We start from the raw sequence: 23,081 nt of genomic DNA on the forward strand, positions 1-23,081 counted from the left end.
AGGCAGAGCCGGAGGGACGAGGGAGCCCGGTGGAGCTGGTGGATCGACGGGTGACGGTGGAGGCGAGGGAGCTAGGAGACGAGGTGGAGCCGCTGGGTCCATGACCCGAGGCGGAGTCCGAGCCTCGAAGGTTGGAGGCGGAGGTGAGGGATACTCCGACCACGGCGACGCTGGAAGATGGCAGTCCCGTGGAGCTCGCACCGTATTGATGGTGGGCTGAGGGCGAGCAGAGGGGCTGCCAGATGACAGCGGTGAAGGAGGCAGGAGCGGGCAGGTGGGTGGGCATTCATGAGCCTCCGGGCTCTCAGGGCTGCCCTCCGGGCTCAAAGCCCACTCCTGGCTGGACTTGGGGACTGAGTCTCTCTCATGACTGGACTGGGAAATGGGAGCCCACTCTGGACTGGACGTGGGGACAGGAGACGACAGAGGGCAGGACGGAACCAGCAGGGACGAAGGAGAGAGGAGAGGGGGCAAATCGGCTTCCAGCTTAGTTTCCCAGTCAATAAGGTCCCTCTCGAAATCCAGCAGTTCCAGATGCACTATCAGCTCACCCTCAGCCGCGGTGCAGTGGGCGGAGCTCCACTTCACGCTCTCACCATCCACGGCTTGCTCCCTCGCGGTGGGCACTGTCGCCGGGTCTTGCACCTGGTCTGACGGGTTAAGCTCTACATCTGGGGCGATCCTCTGCTCAGTCGCTCGGCTTTGCGCTGGCTCGTTGATCGTGGCGGGAAATGGCTCTCCGTCAACGGTGGGCTCGGGCTGATGCTCCGCATCGCGGGGAGATGGTGGGCTGGGCTCTGGTTTGGGAGTGGTACTGGTACTATCCACTCCACAAAGGTGGTGAAATCCGCTCGAGGACCATCCTCGGATGACGGCGCTCTGCACACGATGTTTAAACTGGCGTCGTAAAATGCACAGAGCGCGTCATCCGGGTAGCTGGTGGTGTATGCTAAGAGCCGGAACAGTCTCGTATGGTCCTCAAACGATCTCTCCCCCTGCTCCAGCAGCAGGAGGAGGAGATATTCCGGGCGAAGGAGGGCATCCATGAGGGTACACAACAGAAAAAAAACACTGGATGAAAATGGGAAACAAAACGGAGGGAACACACGGAGGTAACTGTATTTGGTCGGTTCTTCTGTCACGTTACGCTGCCGGAAGGAACACGGAGCCGTGGATAATCAAAAGAGTCTTTAATAGTATCCAACACAGAGGGTAAATCCAACACAGAGAACAGGAGGTAGACACACGTACATCACTGGTAGAACCGACCAACACAGACTGGGGCTAAGTACACAGGATAATGAGGAACTAATCGAGGGGACTAAGGAGACACACCTGGAATCAAATTAACACAATTAACACGAGCAGAAACTGGGTCACGGGGAGCAAAACACACACAGCCAGTCCAGAACCCTGACAGTTGGAGCTTGAAATAAATATTTCTATGTTCTGTATCACTGTGTTGTGTTTGTTTCCTTTTTCTGTTCAGAATATAACTGAGCCTTTTATGTCTCCTTTGTAAAAGCTTAACGGGGCATAAATAGTCCTCATTTTAGATGAGCTCACAAAATGGTTAACTGACAACTACTAAATGTTTTATAACTACCTGAATTAATCATGAATTATAGTAGGAATACCTGTTAATAAAGCATTTATTAACACTATTACTATATGTCTAAATAATAAGATACATAAATGTACATTTTAAATAGTTTATTAATCATTTACTTACACATTCTAAATGATCTTATGAACCACTCTCAACTCCTAAATAACTGGTTTATAGATAATGTAATACTTAATTTAGAAATGATAAATTGATAATTAATACAATTATTAAACACATTATAGATATGCTTATAAATCAAGAATAAAACATTTATAACTGTACTTATAAACTGCTTACTAATGTCTATTAATGTAGGGATAATGCTTTATAAATGATGAATTAATTGTTTACTAATGTTTGTTTACTAATTGGAACTAATGATCCATAGCGTGCAGTTATTATAAAGTGTTACCAAAGCTTTTATTGATGTATTTTATGTCATAGAATAAAACATGAAAATATCTTGAGCTTGTGATAACCACAGCGATTAAAAAAACCCATTGACTTCAGGACAACTGAACCGGAATTGTTAAAATGCTAACTCATTTACGGGGTTTGGCCTACAAAAATACATCATCCCTGCATCACTCTATGTGTCCATTGTTTTTCTCCACAGGTCTTGCTGTGTTTTTCTCGAGACACTGCAGTCCTAGAGCATTTCAGCTACAACAGCGCTACACCACCTAAATCTTGCATCCAAAGTAATGTGTTTGAATGTTTATCTTTGTTGATATAATATCTTCCGTAGCTTCCTTTCAGTCTATGAAATTTCTATTTCGCAGACAAGTCTGGCTCAGAGCAGTGTGCTATGGTTTACCCCCCGAATGGTGAGAAAGCAGCGTTTATAATACAGTATTTGCATGACAGCATGTCCCAGAGTGCACCTTATTAGTCTTCATTTGTTGACTTCTCTGAAATTGGTCTGAAACCAGTGGCAGTGCATTTATTTATTTATTTATTTATTTGCAGTTTCACAAAACTCTTTTGTAATACCCATAATCAGTGTAACAGAATATGACCTCTCTGTCCCATAGGTGTCATCCCATTTCATGGCTTCTCAATGTATGGTGAGTATGAAGAATAAAGCACACATTTTAAAAAAGTCAAATCTATTTTGTAAACAAGCATCTATCTGTATCCTGTGCTGCAGTTGCTCCACTGTGTTTCTTATATAACGAGCCGTCAAAGCTGTACAGAGTGTTTAGAGAGATGTATATTCGCTACCTCTTCAGACTACACTCTATCTCCTCACATCCATCTGTAAGTATCTGTGTGCGTGTGTGTGTGTGTGTGTGTGTGTGATGTAACATGATTGATTGCCTTTGTGTCAGCTTGCTTATGATGATGGCTGTTTCTGAGCTTATCGAACCTGTGTGTGTGTGTGTGTGTGTGTTAGGGTATAGTGTCTTTGTGCTTGCAGTTTGAGAGATTACTGCAGACTCATCTTCCCCAGCTTTTCTACCATCTACGAGAGATTGGAGCCCAGCCGTGAGTTCACAGTGCAGATTACTCAATCTCTTTTTTTTTAAAACCGCGTATAAAAAATATGAAAATTTGTCTTTATTCTTGTTTATTGATTATTTGTCATTTATTAAATAGTAATGTTGCTCCTAGACATAGTGGTAACAGCATCTATATAATTCTTTTTGACAATTGATTATTCTAATTTGGTTCTGAGCCCATATCCTTAACAAATATACTATCTTTAGATTGATAAAATATATAGGATATTGTTCTAAGCCTCCAATCTTAACTATTAAAGGTCTGTGCAAAACTTTCCAAAAGTTGATGATTTCAACCTGCTGGATGATAAGACAGACCAAAGCAATATTAAGGGACCACCAGAACCACCACAAGAGGCTAAGAACCACCCAGAACACCTTAACAACTGCATAGGAACATGATTAAAACCACCTAGAACATCACAGAGCAATGGGCTAAAAACCTCCCAAAACCACTTAGCAGTTGCTAAGCAACATGCTAAAACACCTTAGTAAATTAGTAACCTAACTTCATAGCAACAGGCAAAACACCACCCAGGAGCAGCTTAGCAAATTCATAGCAATGTGCTAAAAAAAACACCTGTAATACCTTAGCAACTTAGCAATGGACTAAAAACCAGGAAAAAAAAACAAACAAGCTATTGCTACTTTAGTTTCCTGATGAAACGCCTGGAACAACTTAGTAACTGCATTTTTCTGAAAATATTAAAACCTAGTTGATATTTTCAATGTAATTTATTATTATTATTATTAAGTTACTTTAGTTTTCAACTGAAGTTATCATGTCACGTAAGTGAAACAGTGTGACATTGTAACAGTGCAGCTCCATCTAGTGGCTGAATTATGCACACACAAGTCTCACACCTCAACATATAGCAATGTGCTAAAAAAAACACCTGTAATACCTTAGCAACTTAGCAATGGACTAAAAACCAGGAAAAAAAAACAAAGTAGCTATGCTACTTTAGTTTCCTGATGAAACGCCTGGAACAACTTAGTAACTGCATTTTTCTGAAAATATTAAAACCTAGTTGATATTTTCAATGTAATTTATTATTATTATTATTAAGTTACTTTAGTTTTCAACTGAAGTTATCATGTCACGTAAGTGAAACAGTGTGACATTGTAACAGTGCAGCTCCATCTAGTGGCTGAATTATGCACACACAAGTCTCACACCTCAACATTTGTAAAAAAGCAAATAACAGAATTTTTGAATAAAGGTTTAGGTCTATAAAGTGTGTATGTTTTGGGGAGTGTTTCTGAGTATGTGTGTGTGTGTGTGTCTTCTTTAGGTTGCGTATTGCCTTTAAGTGGATAGTCCGAGCCTTCTCAGGATACCTGTCCACTGACCAGCTCCTATTGTTATGGGACCGTATCCTAGGATATGATTCCTTGGAGATAGTAGCAGGTAGATGGATATTTCCTAATGTCTAACCTTTTGCCTACTATTGTGAACATGAAACATATAATTTTACTGTCACTTCACTGTTTCAAATCACTTGTTGAATACAGTTTGATGTTAGGAATTTAATAGATAAATAGTTAATCACTGTGTTTAGGAGGTGTTAAACTGTTTTTAATTTACCTTCATTTTGAAAATGTGACCTCTATGTTAGGGGACTCTTAAATAAGTCAGTCTGTCAGTTATATGGCATACACCCAATTTCCTGGATGATGACTATTTGTCTGTGCCTCTTTTTCAGTCCTGGCTGCTGCTGTCTTTGCCTTCCGAGCTGAAAACCTAATGGAAGTGACGTCACTGGCATCAGCTGAGGTTGTTATTTGTTTGTTTGTGTGTGTGTGTGTGTGTGTGTAAGGAATACCAAAATAGTGTCTTCACTTACAGCCAACACAAGTAACCCAGTCCACCCAAAGCACATGCTTCAAAATTGCTGTGATAATCACTTTTAAAAGTGGACCAAGTCCCCAACACCCCAGCTCTATAATGTTCAGACGATGTGATGTCAAATGTGATGGGAATTTTAGCATGACAGTTAACTGTTGACACTATATATCCTTCTTTGCCTTTGTATGCGTAACCGTTTATAACTCATTACTTAAAAGAATATTTAGTACAAGTTAAGCTCAGTAGGAAGCATTTGTGGCATGATGTTGATTACCACAAAATAATTTCTGATTATCCTTCATTTTCTTTTTTTTTATGTATATATAAACACAAAAATCTGGGTTACCGTGAGGCACTTACAATGGAAGTGAATAGGGACAATCCGTAAACGTTAAAATACTTTCCATATAAACAGTATAGATATAAACAATGTGTTAACATGATTTTTGTTAGGAATTGCTTACTAATCTTTCTGTGTGAAGTTACATTCAATTTTACATCTTTGTTGCCATCACAACGTAACGTGATAAACTGCAAACCTTAAAACAATTTTGTGTGAGGGTGAAGATTCCCCTTCACTTTCATTGAATAAATCTGTACACAGTAACCAAGATTATAGGTGTTTTTTTTTTTTTATCTGTCTAACATTTTAATATGCAAAAGCCCGACATGTTTTAATTGGGAATGAATTTCTACATGTTTAACTTTTATGAAAGCATCCTGTTCTTGTTAAGAGGTCTGCACTGTTGGATGCAACTGCTTGATTGACAGCTGTAGTAAAAGTGCATCTGATCTGCTTTCATTAATTCTAGCTGTAACCCGCAGTGACGCACGGGCCTGGGCCCAAAGACGCTGTGAAGATGCTGCTGGACAGTATCTGCTTGCTTATGTACCACCTGGTCCCTACAGGACAAAGTATCATAACACGTTGTATTTTTAGCACCCAGGCCTGGTCATGAAACATTAGAGGAGATGTGCTAACCTGATAGGGGCCTCTAAATTTATTTGCTTCCAATTCCAAAAGGACTGAAGCTTGAGAACACTTGATTCCTTCTGAAGGCCACCGCCCAAACGGCTCCTGTGAGGCGGATGCACTCTTAGCACCTTTCAAGCTTTTGAATCACATCATTGCGGGCCAGCAGACTCCATTTGGTGAAACTGGATTGACGGTTATGTGTCTTTGTAGTTTGGCTAAAGGTGTGGTCACATCAGCAAATTTTCTCATGCAAAAAACAAAAAAAGGTCATTATCCATTGTCAACAGCATTGTCAGTTTCAAACCAAGCAGCTTTCTGGCAGTGAGTGCGGCAAATTTGCATGACCAACTTGCACATAACAGAAATCTGCATGCTGAACTTCTGCCAAACGTGACCGCAGCTTAAGTATCAGGTGTTTTTATTTCCAGGCAATCTGAATGGATGCCTCTATTATGAATATTTACCAAAATGGGCAACACTAGCTTAAAGGGATAGTTCACCCAAAAATGAAAATTTCACATTTATCTGCTTACTCCCAGGGCATCCAAGATGTAGGTGACTTTGTTTCTTCAGTAGAACACAAACGAAGATTTTTAACACAAAGCGTTGCAGTCTGTCAGTCTTATAATGGAAGTGAATGGGAATCATGGCTTTGAGAGTAAAAAATAAACATACATAAACAAAACCAAATTAAACCCTGCGGCTCGTGATGATACATTGATGTGCAAAGACACAAAACGATCGGTCTGTGCAAGAAACTGAACAGTATTTATATCGTTTTTTACCTCTGATTCACGCAATGTCCGAACTGTTCGAACTGTCCTGAACGGCGGCGCGTCCTCCTGAGCGCATTCTCAACAGCAGGCGCGTGAGGTGTCGTCTTCTTCTTCTTGCTTTACGGCTGATCGCAGACTTATAAGTGCATTACCGCCACCTATCTCTCAAATGGATCATTGACTCTCTATCTACAATCTCAAATTAGGAGTGTCAATGGTCCACTTGAGAGAGAGGTGGCGGTAATGCACTTATAAGTCTGCGATCCGCCGTAAAGCAAGAAGAAGAAGAAGACGCCTCATGCGCCTGCAGTTGAGAACGTGCCGCCGGTCAGGACAGTTCGAACAGTTTGCGTGAATTGCGTGAATCAGAGGTAAAAAACGATATAAATACTGTTCAGTTTCTTGCACAGACCGATCGTTTTGTGTCTTTACACATCAATGTATCGTCACGAGCCGCAGGGTTTAATTTGGTTTTGTTTGTTTATGTTTTTTTTTTACTCTTAAAGCCGTGATTCCCATTCACCTCCATTATAAGACTGACAGACTGCAATGGTTTGTGTTAAAAATCTTTGTTTGTGTTCTACTGAAGAAACAAAGTCACCTACATCTTGGATGCCCTGGGGGTAAGCAGATAAACATCAAATTTTCATTTTTGGGTGAACTATCCCTTTTAATCCACAGCCGCGCTTGTATAATAATACATGGTCAGAAAGAGTCTTTGTTTTTGCATCTTCAATTCTTTTCTTCTTGCAGGCTGTTCTTGCTGACCTCTCAACCCTGAAGGTGATGCCCTTGCTGCAGATCTTCCTCTTCGCCACCTCCGTCTGAGAAACCAGCGGTGTATTTGTCTGTTTTGGTGGCTGGATGTTCCAGTCCATTTTGTTTTCATGTTGACTTTAAAGGGATAGTTCACCCAGAAATGAAAATTCTGTTTTTCTCAAATTTACTCACCCTCATGTCATTCCAATGACATTTGTGTAACATTAGTATGTTTGTGTGACTTTCTGTCTTCTTTGAAACATAAAATATTATTATTGAAGAATGTTGGTAATCACAGAGTTTTGGTTACCATTGACTTTCAAATGGATAAATTGAAGTCCCACACTGCTTTTTCCTTTTCCACAGAGAAATGCATTCAATTACAGGAGTACAGTTAATTGCAGACGCCCTGCTTCAGATTGGGTTGACTAAGATTTCCAGGGAATTGTTTGAACTGCAATAGTAATGGAACAAAATAATTTATAAATTATATGCTGTCATTTGTTTTTTACGATCTTAAACATACTTGTATAGATATACATACAGTATTCTTATTTTAGAATGTTATGAATATGTTGATGTTGATGAATATCATTGCAAACCTAATACTGAGTTACATACTGTATGTAACTCAGTGTTGTTATTGTTAACTAAAACTATTGAAAGTCATTTTCGTTAACCGAATAAAATAAAACTATATATAAGATGAAAAGCCTAAACTCAAATTAAAATGAGAAATGTTGCCTTGGCAGCTAACTAAAATTAAGTCTAAGTTGAAGTACTAAAACGGAAATCAATTAAAGCTAAATAGAAATTAAAATAAAAATGACAAAATCGTGTAACAAATTTAGCAAATCTTTAAAATTAAAATGAAATCTGAAATATATAATAAAAGCTAATACCAAAAAAAGAAAATAAATATATTATATAAATAATTTTGGTAACACTTTACAATAAGGTGCCATTAGTTAATGCTAGTTAATGTATTAACTAACATGAACAAACAATGAACAATACATTTATTACAGTATTTATTAATCTTTGTTAAAGTTAGTTAATGAAAATACAGTTGTTCATTGTTCATGTTAATTCACAGTGCATTAACTAATGTTAACAAGCACAACTTTTGATTTTAATAATGCATTAGTAAATGTTAAAATTAACATTAGCTAAGATTAATAAATGCTGTAGAAGCATTGTACATGCTTAGTTCATGTTGACTAAAGTAGTTAACTAATGTTAACTAATGAACCTTATTGTAAAGTGTTACCGGGAAACTTTTTGTCATGAGAGGCCTGAACTCTTGAGCACAATTGGTAAAGTTAACCCACATCAACTTTAAATACTTGAAAAATCATAACACATATATGTCCACAGCGTACATTATCGCAACACTGCATGATGTGACACTAGTCGTTCACTGCTGTTGCATTTACACATTACAGTTAATTTGTGTTCCGAAGATGAACGAAGGTCTTACGGGTTTGAAACGACATGAGGGTGAGTAATTAATGACAGGATTTTCATTTTTGGGTGAACTAACCCTTTAATGGTAGAATTTGTACTGTAGTTGCAGTTTAAGTTTTAAAGATTCCCCGATAAGGTCTTGTAAGGATCTCATAGTGGAATTCTTGAAATGATAATAGATGCCATCTTCAGTTAGGATACTCAGGTTAGCTCTTTGGCTTAGTGCCAGTGAATCTGGATGAGAACACTTATCAAACTATGAACATAAGTGTAATTTCCATGTATAACAGCAGCAGCACTGATGGAGATGCGTATTTGCCTTTCATATTTGCATAATGGCTGTTTTGTGTGACTTAATAAACTCAGATCTCATTACACTCCCTGAGATCACCAAAATGTTATTGATTGAGTTGAAAAGAGAAATGCAGGTAATTTTGAAGTCAAACACCAAATTAATTGTGTTCTTTTCTCTGTATCGTCTGTGTTTTGAGAACGGGGGCACTTTACACATCTCTGCATGTGCAATAATGTAACATGCAAATTGCAATTAATCAATGTTCATTATCTTTTGTTTGCTAAAAGAAGTGTTTTCTTTACACTAACATCACTTGTTTATGGGTTACTTCTGTTCTTGACAGTAGCTATTATTATTGACAGTAGCTAGTATTTATTTAGAAGCAGTTTTCTGATGCAGAAATGCATGTGAAGAATTGCCTACATTACATTTTAAACTACATTATTCTAATTCATTATATATACTAATTCATTATTCATTCAGTATAAGCTGTATAATCTATGTATGTATAATCTATTCCATGTTGTTAAGGGCAAATGTTTCATTGCCCTACATTAATATGCATGACTAGATTTTGTTTCAACTACCATAAATATTTCAATAAATGTAATTATATAAAAGCTGCAGAGTCTAAACAGTAATTTCATGTTGTTAAGTTAAAATTATTGCATTACCCTAAATTAATATGTATGACTAGATTTTGTTTCAACCTCCATAAATATTTCATTAATTCTTTGTAACAGAATTTTTAATGATTCTATGTAATTGGATTTTAAATTTGTAAAAAAAATAAAATGTACATGTGTAAAATGCACTGTATGTACATTTGGGAGCTTGCTTTGAGAGAATTAAGTATTTATTGCAAATAATAATTGCATGCTAACACAACCTTAATTTCATCAATCTAAACATTTAAATAAAATAATAATATTAATACATTAGTACAATGATATATGAAAGCATTTTACTTTTTGCATGCACAATGTGTGCTTTATTAGAATTGCACTCATTAAGCTTTTGTTAGTGTTTAGCTGATTTGTTCCAAATAGTATCAGCGGTTTTGCACTTTATAGTGACACCTATTGGCCTGGATGCATTAAGTGAGTTTACTTATTGCTCCCTTCACATCATATCTCTTTATTTTGTGTTTTGTTCCTTTTTCTGTATGTTATTTTCTGTCTCTCATAACACACATTCATATGATGAACATTCTTCTAATAATCCTAAAAAATGTTGTGCGTTGTGGGTGGTTTGTGCTGTTACTTGACTGGGTTGTTGTGGTTTGTTTCATCATTCCAGCACTAATTGTTTAGACATTTAAACTTTTATTTTGTTTTCATTTGTATTGATTTGGTTTAGACAAGTCAATCGCACACATCCATCGCTATAGTCTACGATGTGAACTCTGGGTCTTATGGGATTTGGGGTTAGTAGCCTACAATTTTTTTTTTCTTGCTGTTGTTGAAAGAAATTGATACTTCATGCAATAAATTGATGCATTGACATTTTAAATGTTACAAAAGATTATTATTTTTTTTTTTACTTTTCTACTTTTGAACTTTCTATTCATCAATCCTGAAAAAAAAAAAAACCCTGCAACTGTTTCAAGATCGATAATAAATGTTTCTTGAGCACCAAATCATATTCTGAAGGATCATGACACTGAAGACTAGACTAATGGCTGCTGAAAATTAAACCATTTAAAATCAAACCATGAAATACATATATTTTTTAATTGTAATAATAATTTACAATATCACTGTTATAAATAAATGCAGCCTTGGTGAGCATAAGATACATTTTACTGACCACCAGACTTTTGAATGTTAGCGTATAATGTTCGCTTTGCTTTTATATACATGTAATTTTATGTAAAGTGTTGAAAAGTGAATGTATTATTGGTTTGTGGCCATTTGTATGCTGGTCATGTGATGTCAACATGGCGGAGTTCCTGAGGGGGCGACCTGCTCCATGTGGGGAAAAAAGCGCTTTTTATGGAAGACTCATATGTCTGGATTCTTCATCCCATGTACATCATTTTAATCATAAAGCAAATAATAAACAAACAAATAAATCACTTTTAATACTAAATCGTATGCACATCATTTTATGTAAGCGTGATAATAAATAAATAAATAAATAATAAATTAATAAATATTCATAATCATACTTCAGATGAACAAGAAAACACACATTATCTGCCTGCCTGCTTTCAACCGCGGTCTGCCTTTTCAAAGCTCACGTCTCTCGCGCTGTCAGCCAATCGGATTATGCCATGTTGGGACCTTTCAACCAATCGCAGCCCACAGCGAGGAGGAAAACTTGGATGATTCTCTGGGTGTACACTTTTGAGTGTCGCGATGGGAGAAATAAAAGTGGGAAGTGATGAACAATAGAGCTGGCTGTTTCCGGGAGGCGCCAGCATTCCCAAGCAACTTTCGTGGTCTTGTTGTGCATAGCGATAGTCAGCCAAGCACACAGCTCATTGTTGCCGCACACAGCCCATCCAGTTCACACTAGCAGCTGGTTTTGTGTCATAGGAGAGTTTTAGGCGAGATCACCGAAGAGGGAGAATCAAACTGCCGGAGTCCTGTTGTCAAATGATTTGCATAAGGACTTCCGCCTCCTGAATTTAGTTTCTGCATCAACTGGCAAAGGCAGTGGGCAGACCTGAGCCCTCATGTCAGACGCAGTCATGCGGACTTGACATTTAAACTCGGTTAATATTTGGACATGAACGGCACACGCGTGTATTTCGGATGGCCCCGATGGATTTGGATTAAACGGCACACTGGGATCTGATACTTTCATTCACAGAGGCGTTTACTATGCTGTATATCTGCCGGCTCTGTGGTGGATATACAGTGACTATTTGCTGTTACTTCTAGTGTAGAACTGGAATATTGCATTGGACTCATTGTGGTATTCTGTAGCAGGAAAACGCGCGTTTTCATCTCCTCTCAAACTGGGGATTCCTCGTCTGTTTTCACATGTCTGTTTGGATCCTAAAGTAGGATACAGCCAGATCCTCCAACCCAGTCCAGGATCTGATGTCTGTGCTCTGATGTCTATTTCAATGTGCCATATTAGAAGAGTTGACCATCTCTTTTGGATTGAGTTTTACCTCGCGATCTTCTTTTGACGTCTTGGACAAGTTGGATGCATTTTTTTTTTTTTAGCTTAGATTACTTCTTTTTTGGCTACGTTTTTACAGGTTGGATCTTCTCGTTTATTTCGGGTATTTGAACTTGGTGCTTTGTTTAACTACTGTTGAAATCACACGTTGCATTCTTTTGATTCGTTTTGCCGATCCACTGGGTGCAAATACTGTGTGATCTCTTGTTGATTTATTTATTGGTCGTTTAAAGCTTTTGCACACCATGACTTTCTTGTTCGGGGCAGCGGTCCTGTTGCTGCGCGGACTCGTCATCTCTGCGGTATTGGGCTTAGAGAGTTCATACACGAGTCATTTATCGAACCGAGTCACTCCTGATCCAGCAGCAGCAGCAGCTGTTGCTCCTACAGGTAAGACCTCTATATCCTAACAAACCACGAATCTGATCAACCTGCGTTATTCTCTTTAGTAACTCCAGATACTGTCCAGATACTGTGATACTCGATTGTCCGTGCTGTTTTTGACGAGTTCTAATCAGGGAATGTTAATATGTGCCATTTCGCAACACCGTGGGTCCTGATGGTGAGCAGGTCTTTCCCAGCCTCACATCACTTCTGGATGATTCTAGAGAATCTGATGCTTTGTCTGTATGAGGGACTGCTTATGAAAGTGATGAAGGTCAGGACTGTATTCACATGGAATCCTTGCTATTCCACCAATAAACACTTGGCATGAGAGAGCAGGAGGAACCCCCTCCATACAGCACTGTCATCAGGCAGCACCTCCATAAAGGAGAAACCACCAGATGGGGTTTTTCATGGCCACTGGCTGATATAATGCCTTTGTAAATTGCTTAAATGAAACTGACACTCATTTTACACAATATTCACTGAAGAACTGAAACAGTATACATTAACCATGCTTTCTATGGCAAGCTATTTTGGCATTTATTCATTAAAAAAAATATTTTTATGTTAACTAGTGTTTTTTTTTTTCTTTTTTCAGTTACTAATTAATAATCCTGTCGTAAGTAGTATCTTTTGTAATTTTACTACTAACATATCCATTATTCTATCACTTACTCTAATAGTGACTAGAGTCTATCAAGTCTATCATTGGTAGGCTACTTTTTAGTCATTAGTCACAATCCCAATAGTGCCAGATAATCATTTCTCTCTTAAGGCTAACAGTTTATTTTTTTATTTTTTTTTTTTTTACTAAAAATTAGGTACTCATTTCTAACTAGCGTAAGGCTGCCCATTCAAACAGCATTTTTTTTAGTGTCAACTTCCAATATTTGTATTGTAAAATTATAAAATATTTCTATCTTGGAAAATTAATTTGCATGATTATTTTAGGTATAAAAATATATTTGACAACAACCATGAGAGATACAACCCTTTCATTGGCTGATGACAATACATTTTCAAATATCCAAATATTGGCAGATTAATTGATGTGCCTGATATACTGTGTCTATCACTATTGTACAAGGCTGTTCTTGTCACATGCAGGGCTGATAATTTTGTTCCGAGCATTGTGATGAGGGTCGCTCAATAAGATCTTCTATAGTGTAGCCTACTCTTTAGCTTTTGAGGGCCCTTTGAATTTAAAGATGACTGTATTACTATGTGTTCAAATGGATGCATTTGATCCACAGAATGATAGCTTCTAGGACACTACTTTAAATCCATCTTTTAAATATCAAACAAATAAATTGTGTTAAAAAATGTGTACCATACTGGTAGTACATAATGCATAAACAAACAGGACTGATGCAGTCAGTCAGACTATTCTGGTTCATAACCCCACAGCTGTTTTCCCAATATTAGTCATGCCTTTGATGACAGTGGATCGTTTCTGACGGCAGCAGTCTGGTCAGAGCATTTGCTGAGGACACAGGGTGAGATGACAGATTGCTGTCTGTACAGAGCTACAAACTGCTCATATGATGAATGTAATCCAGATCTGTGGTCATACAGGAATGCAGACTTAATCGGAAGGGTAAATAACCTGCATGCAATTGGTAATTGACTCATCAGAAATTAAAGCCGTCGGACAAATTGTTTCAGCTGTTGCCGTAGTTTAGTGCACTCTAATGGACACTTGATATGCATACTTGATTAAATACAGCAAGTGCACCACAGTTCCCAGCCTGCAACAAACCCCTTGAATTAAGGAAACCCTTAAAGGCAGAGTAAGCGATTTCTGGTAGCCAATGTTGATATTTGAAATCACCAAAACAAACACGCCCCTACCCCAAAAGGGTCTTGCCCCTATTTTGATAGCTCCGCCCCACATATACGTACGCAACCCAGGCAACGATTAGTTCTGTGAAACAAAGCAAAACCAATGTTACACCATGTCTACGGACGTGAGCGGCGCGGCAAGGAAACTGCTGCCGGGTTTTATTTATGACGTGCTGACACAAATTTCAAATGGTTTTCAACGGTCGTTTGATCGCGTCCAGTGTAGACAGACTTTAGCTGTTGTAGACACGGTGTTACTCACCTACTGAGAAGAAACATAGCAACCTCGGCGTCCGATCGCAGGCCTCCGCTCCTTGAGTTCTCTCCAGCGCTGGAAAGCTGATCCGATATTTACACGGGTCCTACTTCTTGCCTTATCCTTCCGCAGACGTTTTCCTCTTTAGTTTTTTATCAGCCATCTCTATCTTTCTGTCGCTCAGCTCGGCTAATGTCCGTCCCATGCACTGAAAGCTCTCTCCTCCACATCACGAGTAGACACGCCCCTTATTGCTGATTGGCTACAAGTTTGCTTTGCTATTCGGCCCGATTTAGTTTTCTAAAGTGTTTTTGAAAAATCACATACCCTGCCTTTAATTATAACTCTTAAGTGCATTGCTCCTTGAGGTTTTCTTAACTCCGATTTTCAGGGTGTTGTTGCATTTACAATGATTTGAGCATTTACATAGTTTCAACGTTGTTCTTACCCTCTGGCATTTGTACCTCCAGCATGTATAATAGTACAATTTAAACTGAAATTTATTTAACATTGACAACCCAGGCCCATTGGAAAAACATGCTTGTGGTGACATTACTGTGAAAAGATGTTAAGTTGCTTTTTGCAAGTTTCGTGACACTTTCAAATCGAAATGTTCAGTGAGTGGTGCTAAAAGCATGTTCAGTTTTGCCAAAAACAGATGAATGTGAATCTGGCAACTTTAAGTTGTTTGTTATAGTTCGGAAGTGAAATGTCCAGTGAGTGTGCTAAAAAGTTAAAGGGGTCATATGATGCGATTTCAAGTTTTCCTTTCTCTTTGGAGTGTTACAAGCTGATTGTGCATAGATAAGATCGTTATGGTAAGGGGCGTTACATTTCCGACGAGTGCTTGCACTGTTCGGCCAATCACAATGCACTGGGTCAACTGGCCAATCAGAGCAGACTGCGCTTGTCGGAAGGAGGGACTTTGTAGAAAACGAAGCGTTTCAGAAAGGCGGGGCATAGAGGACCTACAATAATGTACAGTATAATAATGACCTTTAAAAAAGCATCATATGACCCCTTTAATGCTGTATTGCAAAAATGACGTACAACCTACACTAAAACCTATCCTAAACACAACCAATAGTGATAACAAAAGCAAATGTGAAATAAAGATGCATTTGCTGAAGCAACCATGCAGTTTTAGTTTGCTTCTATGAACCGTTTTATTGTGACTCTTGTTTCACGGGACTCATACCCAAGCGCTCTGCATCACAAGTGCAATGCTGTGGCAGGTGAGCAACAGAGCTCTAGAAAAGCTGATTATGTGTATTAGTTTACAAATCATTCACAAAATTCATAAAGTGTTCTAGGCAAAACACTACTAAAGAATTTTGAGGTCATAATATAGTATTGTATAAGGAAGTCTTAATTGATATTCTGTTCCTGCAATCATAATTTATGTGAAAATGAATAACAGTTGTTGGTGTTTTACTGCCACTAGTGTTAATTTCAGCTGGAAAATGCATTAAATTGTTTGTATAGGTACGTTTTTGGAGTTTTGTAATAATGTAGGTAGATGCATTATAGGTAATCTATGTGGATCGCTGACACAATAATTATTAAATTATTAAAGCCTACTTTGGGAGCCGATTACTATCAGCCTCCAAATGAGTCTCTACACAGAAACATGTTTATTATTAGGACACGGCAAATGAAAGGGCAGTATTTTCAGTATTGTTGTTTTTTGGGCAGTGTAGAGTAGGACTTGTTGTTTGTCGAACAGAGCCGCTGTGTGACACATGTACTTAACCTAAACGCATGTAAATAATTAAAGCGCTTAAAATGTATTAGAACTGCATCGCATATAATTATGAAATAAAATCGTAACGTTTGTGAATTCACAATTATGCTTAATTATTTTTAAAATTGGTTTAATATATCATGCAGCCTTGGAAAACAGACTAATAATGTGTTTTATATATTCTCGTCTGTGAAATGCACCACTTCCGGTATTTTGCCGGGTAGTCGACGCGAGCAAAATGAAGTCGAGGATTTTTAAAAATCGAATTGTCAAATAAAATCGACGAATCGCGACAGCCCTAGATACAACCTTTGAGGAATATTTGGATTCCATGTGCTTCTTTGTGGGACACAGGCAGGAGCTCTTAAAAAAAAAAAAATCCAGCCTACACCCTATAAAACTAGCAGCTGTGGTTGCCAGTATTTTACTGTACAAAATACAGTGATGATGCTACAAGCATTATACCATTTACAAGCATTTGGTAACTATGTTTAAAGTCCTTGTGTATGTAAATAATGTCAATATACCTTCCTATTATAGCTATTAAAATCTGTTACTGTAAAATGTGCTGATAATGACACAGGTGGACAATGGAAGGCCACATGATGACTTAAAGGCCATCAAAATTGCCCTTTAACATTGTTAGTCACGCAAAGACAAAACACCACCATTGTAACACACAAGACTGGAATGCACAACATTAACATAGAAAGCATAATAAAATATTTAGATAAAAAAAAATGAAGACAAAAAATGTACACAAGTATAAACAAATGTGATGGTTTTTGCAGGTATGCAGGGAATGCCCCATAATTATAAGGTGATTACTGTGTTAAATGTGCATGTATTGCTTTGTTAAATAATATTTTCCTCTGTAAATGATGTTGTGATTCACACATTTCACAAAATTAGATCTTCAAGGTAGTCTTTTAAAATATTTTTACTGTATATAAGGTAACTTGCAATGAATGTAAACGTTTTATTGGAGCATTTTTACAGTTTTATTTTTAATTACTAATATTTTTGCATTGTATGTGAAGTTATGTTTGATTGTCATTGTTTGTGATTTCAGTTTAAAATGCTAAATGAGAATTTGAGCGATGACTTAAAGGCCATCAAAATTGCCCTTTAACATTGTTAGTCACGCAAAGACAAAACACCACCATTGTAACACACAAGACTGGAATGCACAACATTAACATAGAAAGCATAATAAAATATTTAGATAAAAAAAAAATGAAGACAAAAAATGTACACAAGTATAAACAAATGTGATGGTTTGTGCAGGTATGCAGGGAATGCCCCATAATTATAAGGTGATTACTGTGTTAAATGTGCATGTATTGCTTTGTTAAATAATATTTTCCTCTGTAAATGATGTTGTGTGATTCACACATTTCACAAAATTAGATCTTCAAGGTAGTCTTTTAAAATATTTTTACTGTATATAAGGTAACTTGCAATGAATGTAAACGTTTTATTGGAGCATTATTACAGTTTTATTTTTAATTACTAATATTTTTGCATTGTATGTGAAGTTATGTTTGATTGTCATTGTTTGTGATTTCAGTTTAAAATGCTAAATGAGAATTTGAGCTGTTTGATGCATGCGCATGTGTAGTTGTGTGGCAATTCCTCTGGTGTTGTTGTGTTTATGTGTGTGTGTGTATGTTGCCTGGGAGTTTGACTTTGAGCTCTTTGCGAGTCAAACAGTCCCGCCGGAGTTGACCCAACAACTCACTTCCCATCCGGACTGTGGTCATCGGTTGCTTTGCAGGATGCACTGATAATATGCATGTGTGTATGCAAGAAACAGTAAGAAAACTGTAAAATTTCACCAGAGAAAGAAGTAAATATAGAAAGCACATAAGAAAAGGGACTTTAGTAGACCTTGCTTGTGTCCGGGTGTGAGTGGCATCTGTTAGGCTATTTGTTCAGTTAAGGGCTACCAATTGTAAGCACAGTAATGAAGGAATTTCCTGTAGCACAGATGACTATCATAACAAATGTCCTCTGAGTGAAAGGTTGATTGTTTTTGTGTCTGTCAGATCATTTGAATACACATCGTCTTAGAGGCTTAGATGGATTTGTTTATGTTTGTGTGCCTTTTTAGTCTCTGTCCCATGCTACATGATGAGAGGATGTGTTAACATGTTATTTACTCCCTACTCTGTTCACATGGAAGAAGGTTCTTCCGGGTTAAAAATGAGGTTAGCGCATGCTCTGGTTCAAAGGGGAGTGCGCGGGTAAAAAGGGGGCTTTGTTGTAGAGGAACAGTGTTGAGCGGTGTTGCATATGTGAGCGCGGTGAAGAAAGGAATAAAGTGCGTTAACTGAGTAAACGTCGTGTTTATTTGATTTAACATGGCAGCAGAGGATGGTTGAAGGATGGCAGCTAGTTATATAGTTCCGCCGAAATTTGATGAAACCAGGCCATACGAGTGTTGGAAAAATGAAGTTAATATCTGGATGCGGGTTACCGAACTCGACAAAAAGAAACAAGCCCTCGCTGTTGCCTTGGGGCTTGAGGGGAGAGCCCGTGAAACGGCGATGGAAATACCTGCGGAGGATTTAGACAGTGATAATGGTATGGCAACGCTGATGGCTAAGCTGGACGATGTGTTCTTAAAAGAGGAAAAGGATCGCGCATATGAAGCGTATTCTTATTTTGATGGAATAACGAAGAATAGTTCGGTTTCCATGGCGGACTACATAATTGATTTCGAACAGAGCTGATAAATTGCCTGCTCTAGAAGGTACCACTGTGAGTGCTAAAGTGGGAGAACAAATTTCTGCTTTACATGCTTCTAGGAAAGCATTTACAGAAGCAGAGTCTTCTGAGCGAATAAGAAGAGCACTACGTAGGCAGCTTAGGCCCACAGATGACATGTGACAGGAGACAAGGTATATTACAAAAGAACAGACTGTCCTGAATGGAAGGGACCAGGGGTAGTTATTGGTCAAGATGGAGCTGTTATATTTGTAGGGTTTCAACATTTGGGAAACAGTGATGCTCTAAACGTTGTTGTTTTCAGTGATGCTTCCCTTGGAAATCTCCCTGATGGGGGCACACAGGGGGGGACATTGATTGGTCTCATGGGAGAAGGAGGGAAGTTTGGTCTCATGGGAGAAGGAGGGAAGTTTTCTCCTCTCTGTTGGCAATCTAAGAAAATTAGACGTGTGGTGAGGAGTACTCTGGCAGGGGAAACTCTGGCCCTGTCAGATGGAATAGATAATGCCATTTTTCTGACTACTCTCTTTTCTGAACTTACTACTGGAACTGCTGAGCTGAATACTCCTCCGTTGATCTGTGTGACAGACAGCCACTCTCTGTTTGATGCCCTTAAGTCAACAAAACCGGTCTCTGAGAAACGTCTTCGACTGGAAATAAGCAGCATAAAGGAGCTCATACAGAGTAAAAGAATCAAGAAGGTACTCTGGTCGGACACAAAAACTCAACTCGCTGACTGTCTTACAAAAAAAGGAGCGTCGGCCCTGATGTTATTGAAAGTACTCAGTGAAGGACTATGGTGCTATTGAAAGCACTTAGTTAAGGACTGGGGACACTTGTTAATAAAAAAAAAAAAAAAGAGAGAGGAAAGAGGTTCATTTGAAAAAAGAACTCTATACTTTCAATCGGATATACAACAATTTTTTTTGGTAACTAATTTTTGTTTTGTATGTTTTTTATTTATATTTTCTTTGTTTAAAGTATAGGGAGATTGTTAACATGTTATTTCCTCCCTACTCTGTTCACATGGAAGAAGGTTCTTCCGGGTTAAAAATGAGGTTAGCGCATGCGCTGGTTCAAAGGGGAGCGCGCGGGTAAAAAGGGGGCTTTGTTGTAGAGGAACAGTGTTGAGCGGTGTTGCATATGTGAGCATGGTGAAGAAAGGAATAAAGTGTGTTAACTGAGTAAACGTCGTGTTTATTTGATTTAACAGGATGAACTGGTCACTTCAGGCCATGCTACAATATTTTAAATGAAAGTTTTTTTTTTTTTTTACACTTTACCATTCTAAAATGTGTTGGTTACTCAGTCTACATATAGTACAATATATACAATAGTGTCTACATGTAATTTGCAATCAGCTTAAACTGTAAAAATCACACTATCCTGGTTGAGATCATTTTTTTTTGTCCAAACAAGGTCATTATGATCTTGTGAGTGTTGAAATGCTCTTTATCTGTGTTGTTTAATCAGGACATTGATGACAACTGTCATGGTTCACCTAAAAATGAATCTCTTGTCACTTACTCACCCATAGAAGCTCTTGATAAGGAGGGACGACTGAACTGTTTGTCCTGGCAAGAATACTGGTAACCGGACAGTGTTGGAGACCACTGACGTCCATTATATGGACAAAAAAGAAACATTGAGACATTTCTCAAAATATATTCTTTTATGTTTCACAGAAGAAATAAAGTCATACAGGTTCGGGATGATATGAGGGTGAGTAAACGATGACAGAATTTACTTTTTGGGTGAACTGTCCCTTTAAGAGTATGCTCAGTGAATGTGGTTCATTCCTTACTAATTCATTCCCTATTTGCATTTTCAGAAAGATGACACACTATGACACTGTCAAAATAATTTCTCTCACTCCTTATCACCTCTCTATCTTTTTAAAAGGCTAAATCAGATAAGATGTTATCTAACAAATACAGTAAATACTATCTAACAGATATTTACTAAAAGGAACTTTGTTTTGTAACTTATGGTTTTTTATAGACTGAAAACAGCCCTTTCTTGTTTACCACATGTTTTGCAGTACACAGTTCCTAACATAAATCCCACAGTAGTGAGGTTCTTTAAAAGTTGTCTGCAGTTTTAGGTTTGTTGAATAAGTTGGCAGAAGAAATAACCTTAGTGATATTCTTGTGAACATGGTTGTTCGCACATTTAATGCTGTTGTGTATTTCGATTGTTTGGCTTCTCAACAAACAAACCTCCTCTTAGAGGGACACACTGTCCTGGAAGTATGAGTCTGGGAATTGTGTTTTTCTGTGTTAGTTTTCTTCTCTCTTTCTAGACCGAGATATTATCATTACATAAGTCTGAAGTAGGAAGAAAGCATCGATGTCAAAGCTGCCTTTCACATATTATGTAGGCTGTTCAATTGTAGACAGACTTGTAATGCGACATTTTTGTAATTTCTTGTATTGGACTAGTGGGATTGACGTCAATATAACCAATGATTCAAATGAGACAGTTTCAGTGTGATTAAGATGTTGAAAACAGAAATGTTGAATAACAAAATTACAAGGGTATTGTATGTTCCTGTCTCTGTTGACTGGAGAACAGCAATAGAATTAATCTTTAGATGTTGCCACTGTATGTGTACTCCATGTCATGATGTTTATCATTCTCTAAATAGTGCCTTATCAGCACAGAAACTGCTTCTGAAGTGCACAGAGGTGGAATAAATGCATTTCCACAAATGCTGTTATGACACAGAGGCATCATGCTCATTCAGACGTGACGGATCAAGGATGTAAACACGGATCATCTTTCTCAATAAACAAAAGGTGTAAAACTTGACTGTCCAGACCTGAACCCACTTCAGCCAAGACTCAACCGGTGCATGATACCTGCTTTGTGACATAAATGACTCAAATCAAAATTTATACATAATAAATTATAATACATATATAAGGTGATATACAAAGGTGAAGTGATGAATTGGAAAAATATATAAAATGAGAAATTATTGTTCAGTGTTCATTGTATTGTATACATATGTTTGTGACAAAAAGTAGCTATTTTATATTCTATTTTTATATATATATTTTTACATTTTTGATTTACTAAAGTTATTATTTTTTTCTTGAATACATCATTAAATAAAAGTTGAACATTTATATTTATAATAATTTAATATATCTGTGCACTACTATTTTGGTCACACTTGAGTTTAGTGACCAATTCTCACGTTTAACTAGCTATTAACTATGACTTTTGCCTCAATAAACTCCTAATTTGCTGCTTATTAATAGTAATAATGCTTATTAATAATCAAAAACATTAACATGCCCATCCCCTCCACATCTCTTCTCTGATGACGTGTATATCGGCACAAAAGTTTGCAGTTGCAGTTTTTATTTAATGTTGACTTAAAAAATGTTGTCTTAGTCCAAAATGCCGCTGCAAGATTAATCTTTAATGAGCCGAAAAGATCGCATGTCACACCTCTGTTCATCAATTTGCACTGGCTACCAGCAGTGGCGGCTTGTGGGTTTTAAAATAGAGGAGGCACACTAATTGTATTGGTCTGGGATCCCTGCCGATTATTATTATTATAATTTGCTTAACCACTTTAAAATGGCTTTTTGGTTGCTTTTAGTCAGAAAACGTAAAGAAAAGAACATACATACAGCAAGATAATATAATTTCACTTACCTGGCCTATCACTTGAAGCAAACATCCATCCCTTCTTAAAAGTCTGTCGTGGACTTTGGGGGAGCCCACTTGTTTTTTTTTTATT

General features: G+C 37.8%; 2 protein-coding genes across 4 annotated transcripts in view; both read left to right on the forward strand.

Annotated features, from left to right (window-relative positions):
• Nucleotides 1-7,621, forward strand: part of LOC107757908 (TBC1 domain family member 19) — a 26,285-nt gene extending 18,664 nt beyond the window's left edge. The window contains exons 16-21 of the mRNA XM_016575513.1: nucleotides 2,644-2,676; nucleotides 2,760-2,869; nucleotides 3,006-3,097; nucleotides 4,407-4,522; nucleotides 4,818-4,888; nucleotides 7,466-7,621. Of these exons, the coding sequence (XP_016430999.1) occupies nucleotides 2,644-2,676; nucleotides 2,760-2,869; nucleotides 3,006-3,097; nucleotides 4,407-4,522; nucleotides 4,818-4,888; nucleotides 7,466-7,540 (497 nt within the window). The 3' untranslated portion in view covers nucleotides 7,541-7,621. The remainder of the gene's footprint in view (nucleotides 1-2,643; nucleotides 2,677-2,759; nucleotides 2,870-3,005; nucleotides 3,098-4,406; nucleotides 4,523-4,817; nucleotides 4,889-7,465) is intronic.
• A 3,957-nt stretch (nucleotides 7,622-11,578) lies between these two features.
• The window catches only part of LOC107757910 (stromal interaction molecule 2-like), a 53,551-nt gene continuing 42,048 nt past the window's right edge, over nucleotides 11,579-23,081 (forward strand). For 2 of the 3 annotated variants that reach the window (XM_016575515.1, XM_016575516.1), the window contains exon 1: nucleotides 12,394-12,758. In XM_016575515.1, the coding sequence (XP_016431001.1) occupies nucleotides 12,614-12,758 (145 nt within the window). In that variant the 5' untranslated portion in view covers nucleotides 12,394-12,613. Of the gene's footprint in view, nucleotides 12,759-23,081 lie in introns of all 3 variants that reach the window. The other variant, XM_016575514.1, reaches the window with a different exon arrangement.

This window comes from Sinocyclocheilus rhinocerous, unplaced genomic scaffold (assembly GCF_001515625.1).
Source record: "Sinocyclocheilus rhinocerous isolate Xijiao unplaced genomic scaffold, SAMN03320098_v1.1 scaffold1555, whole genome shotgun sequence".
In the NCBI taxonomy this organism is placed as follows: domain Eukaryota; kingdom Metazoa; phylum Chordata; class Actinopteri; order Cypriniformes; family Cyprinidae; genus Sinocyclocheilus; species Sinocyclocheilus rhinocerous.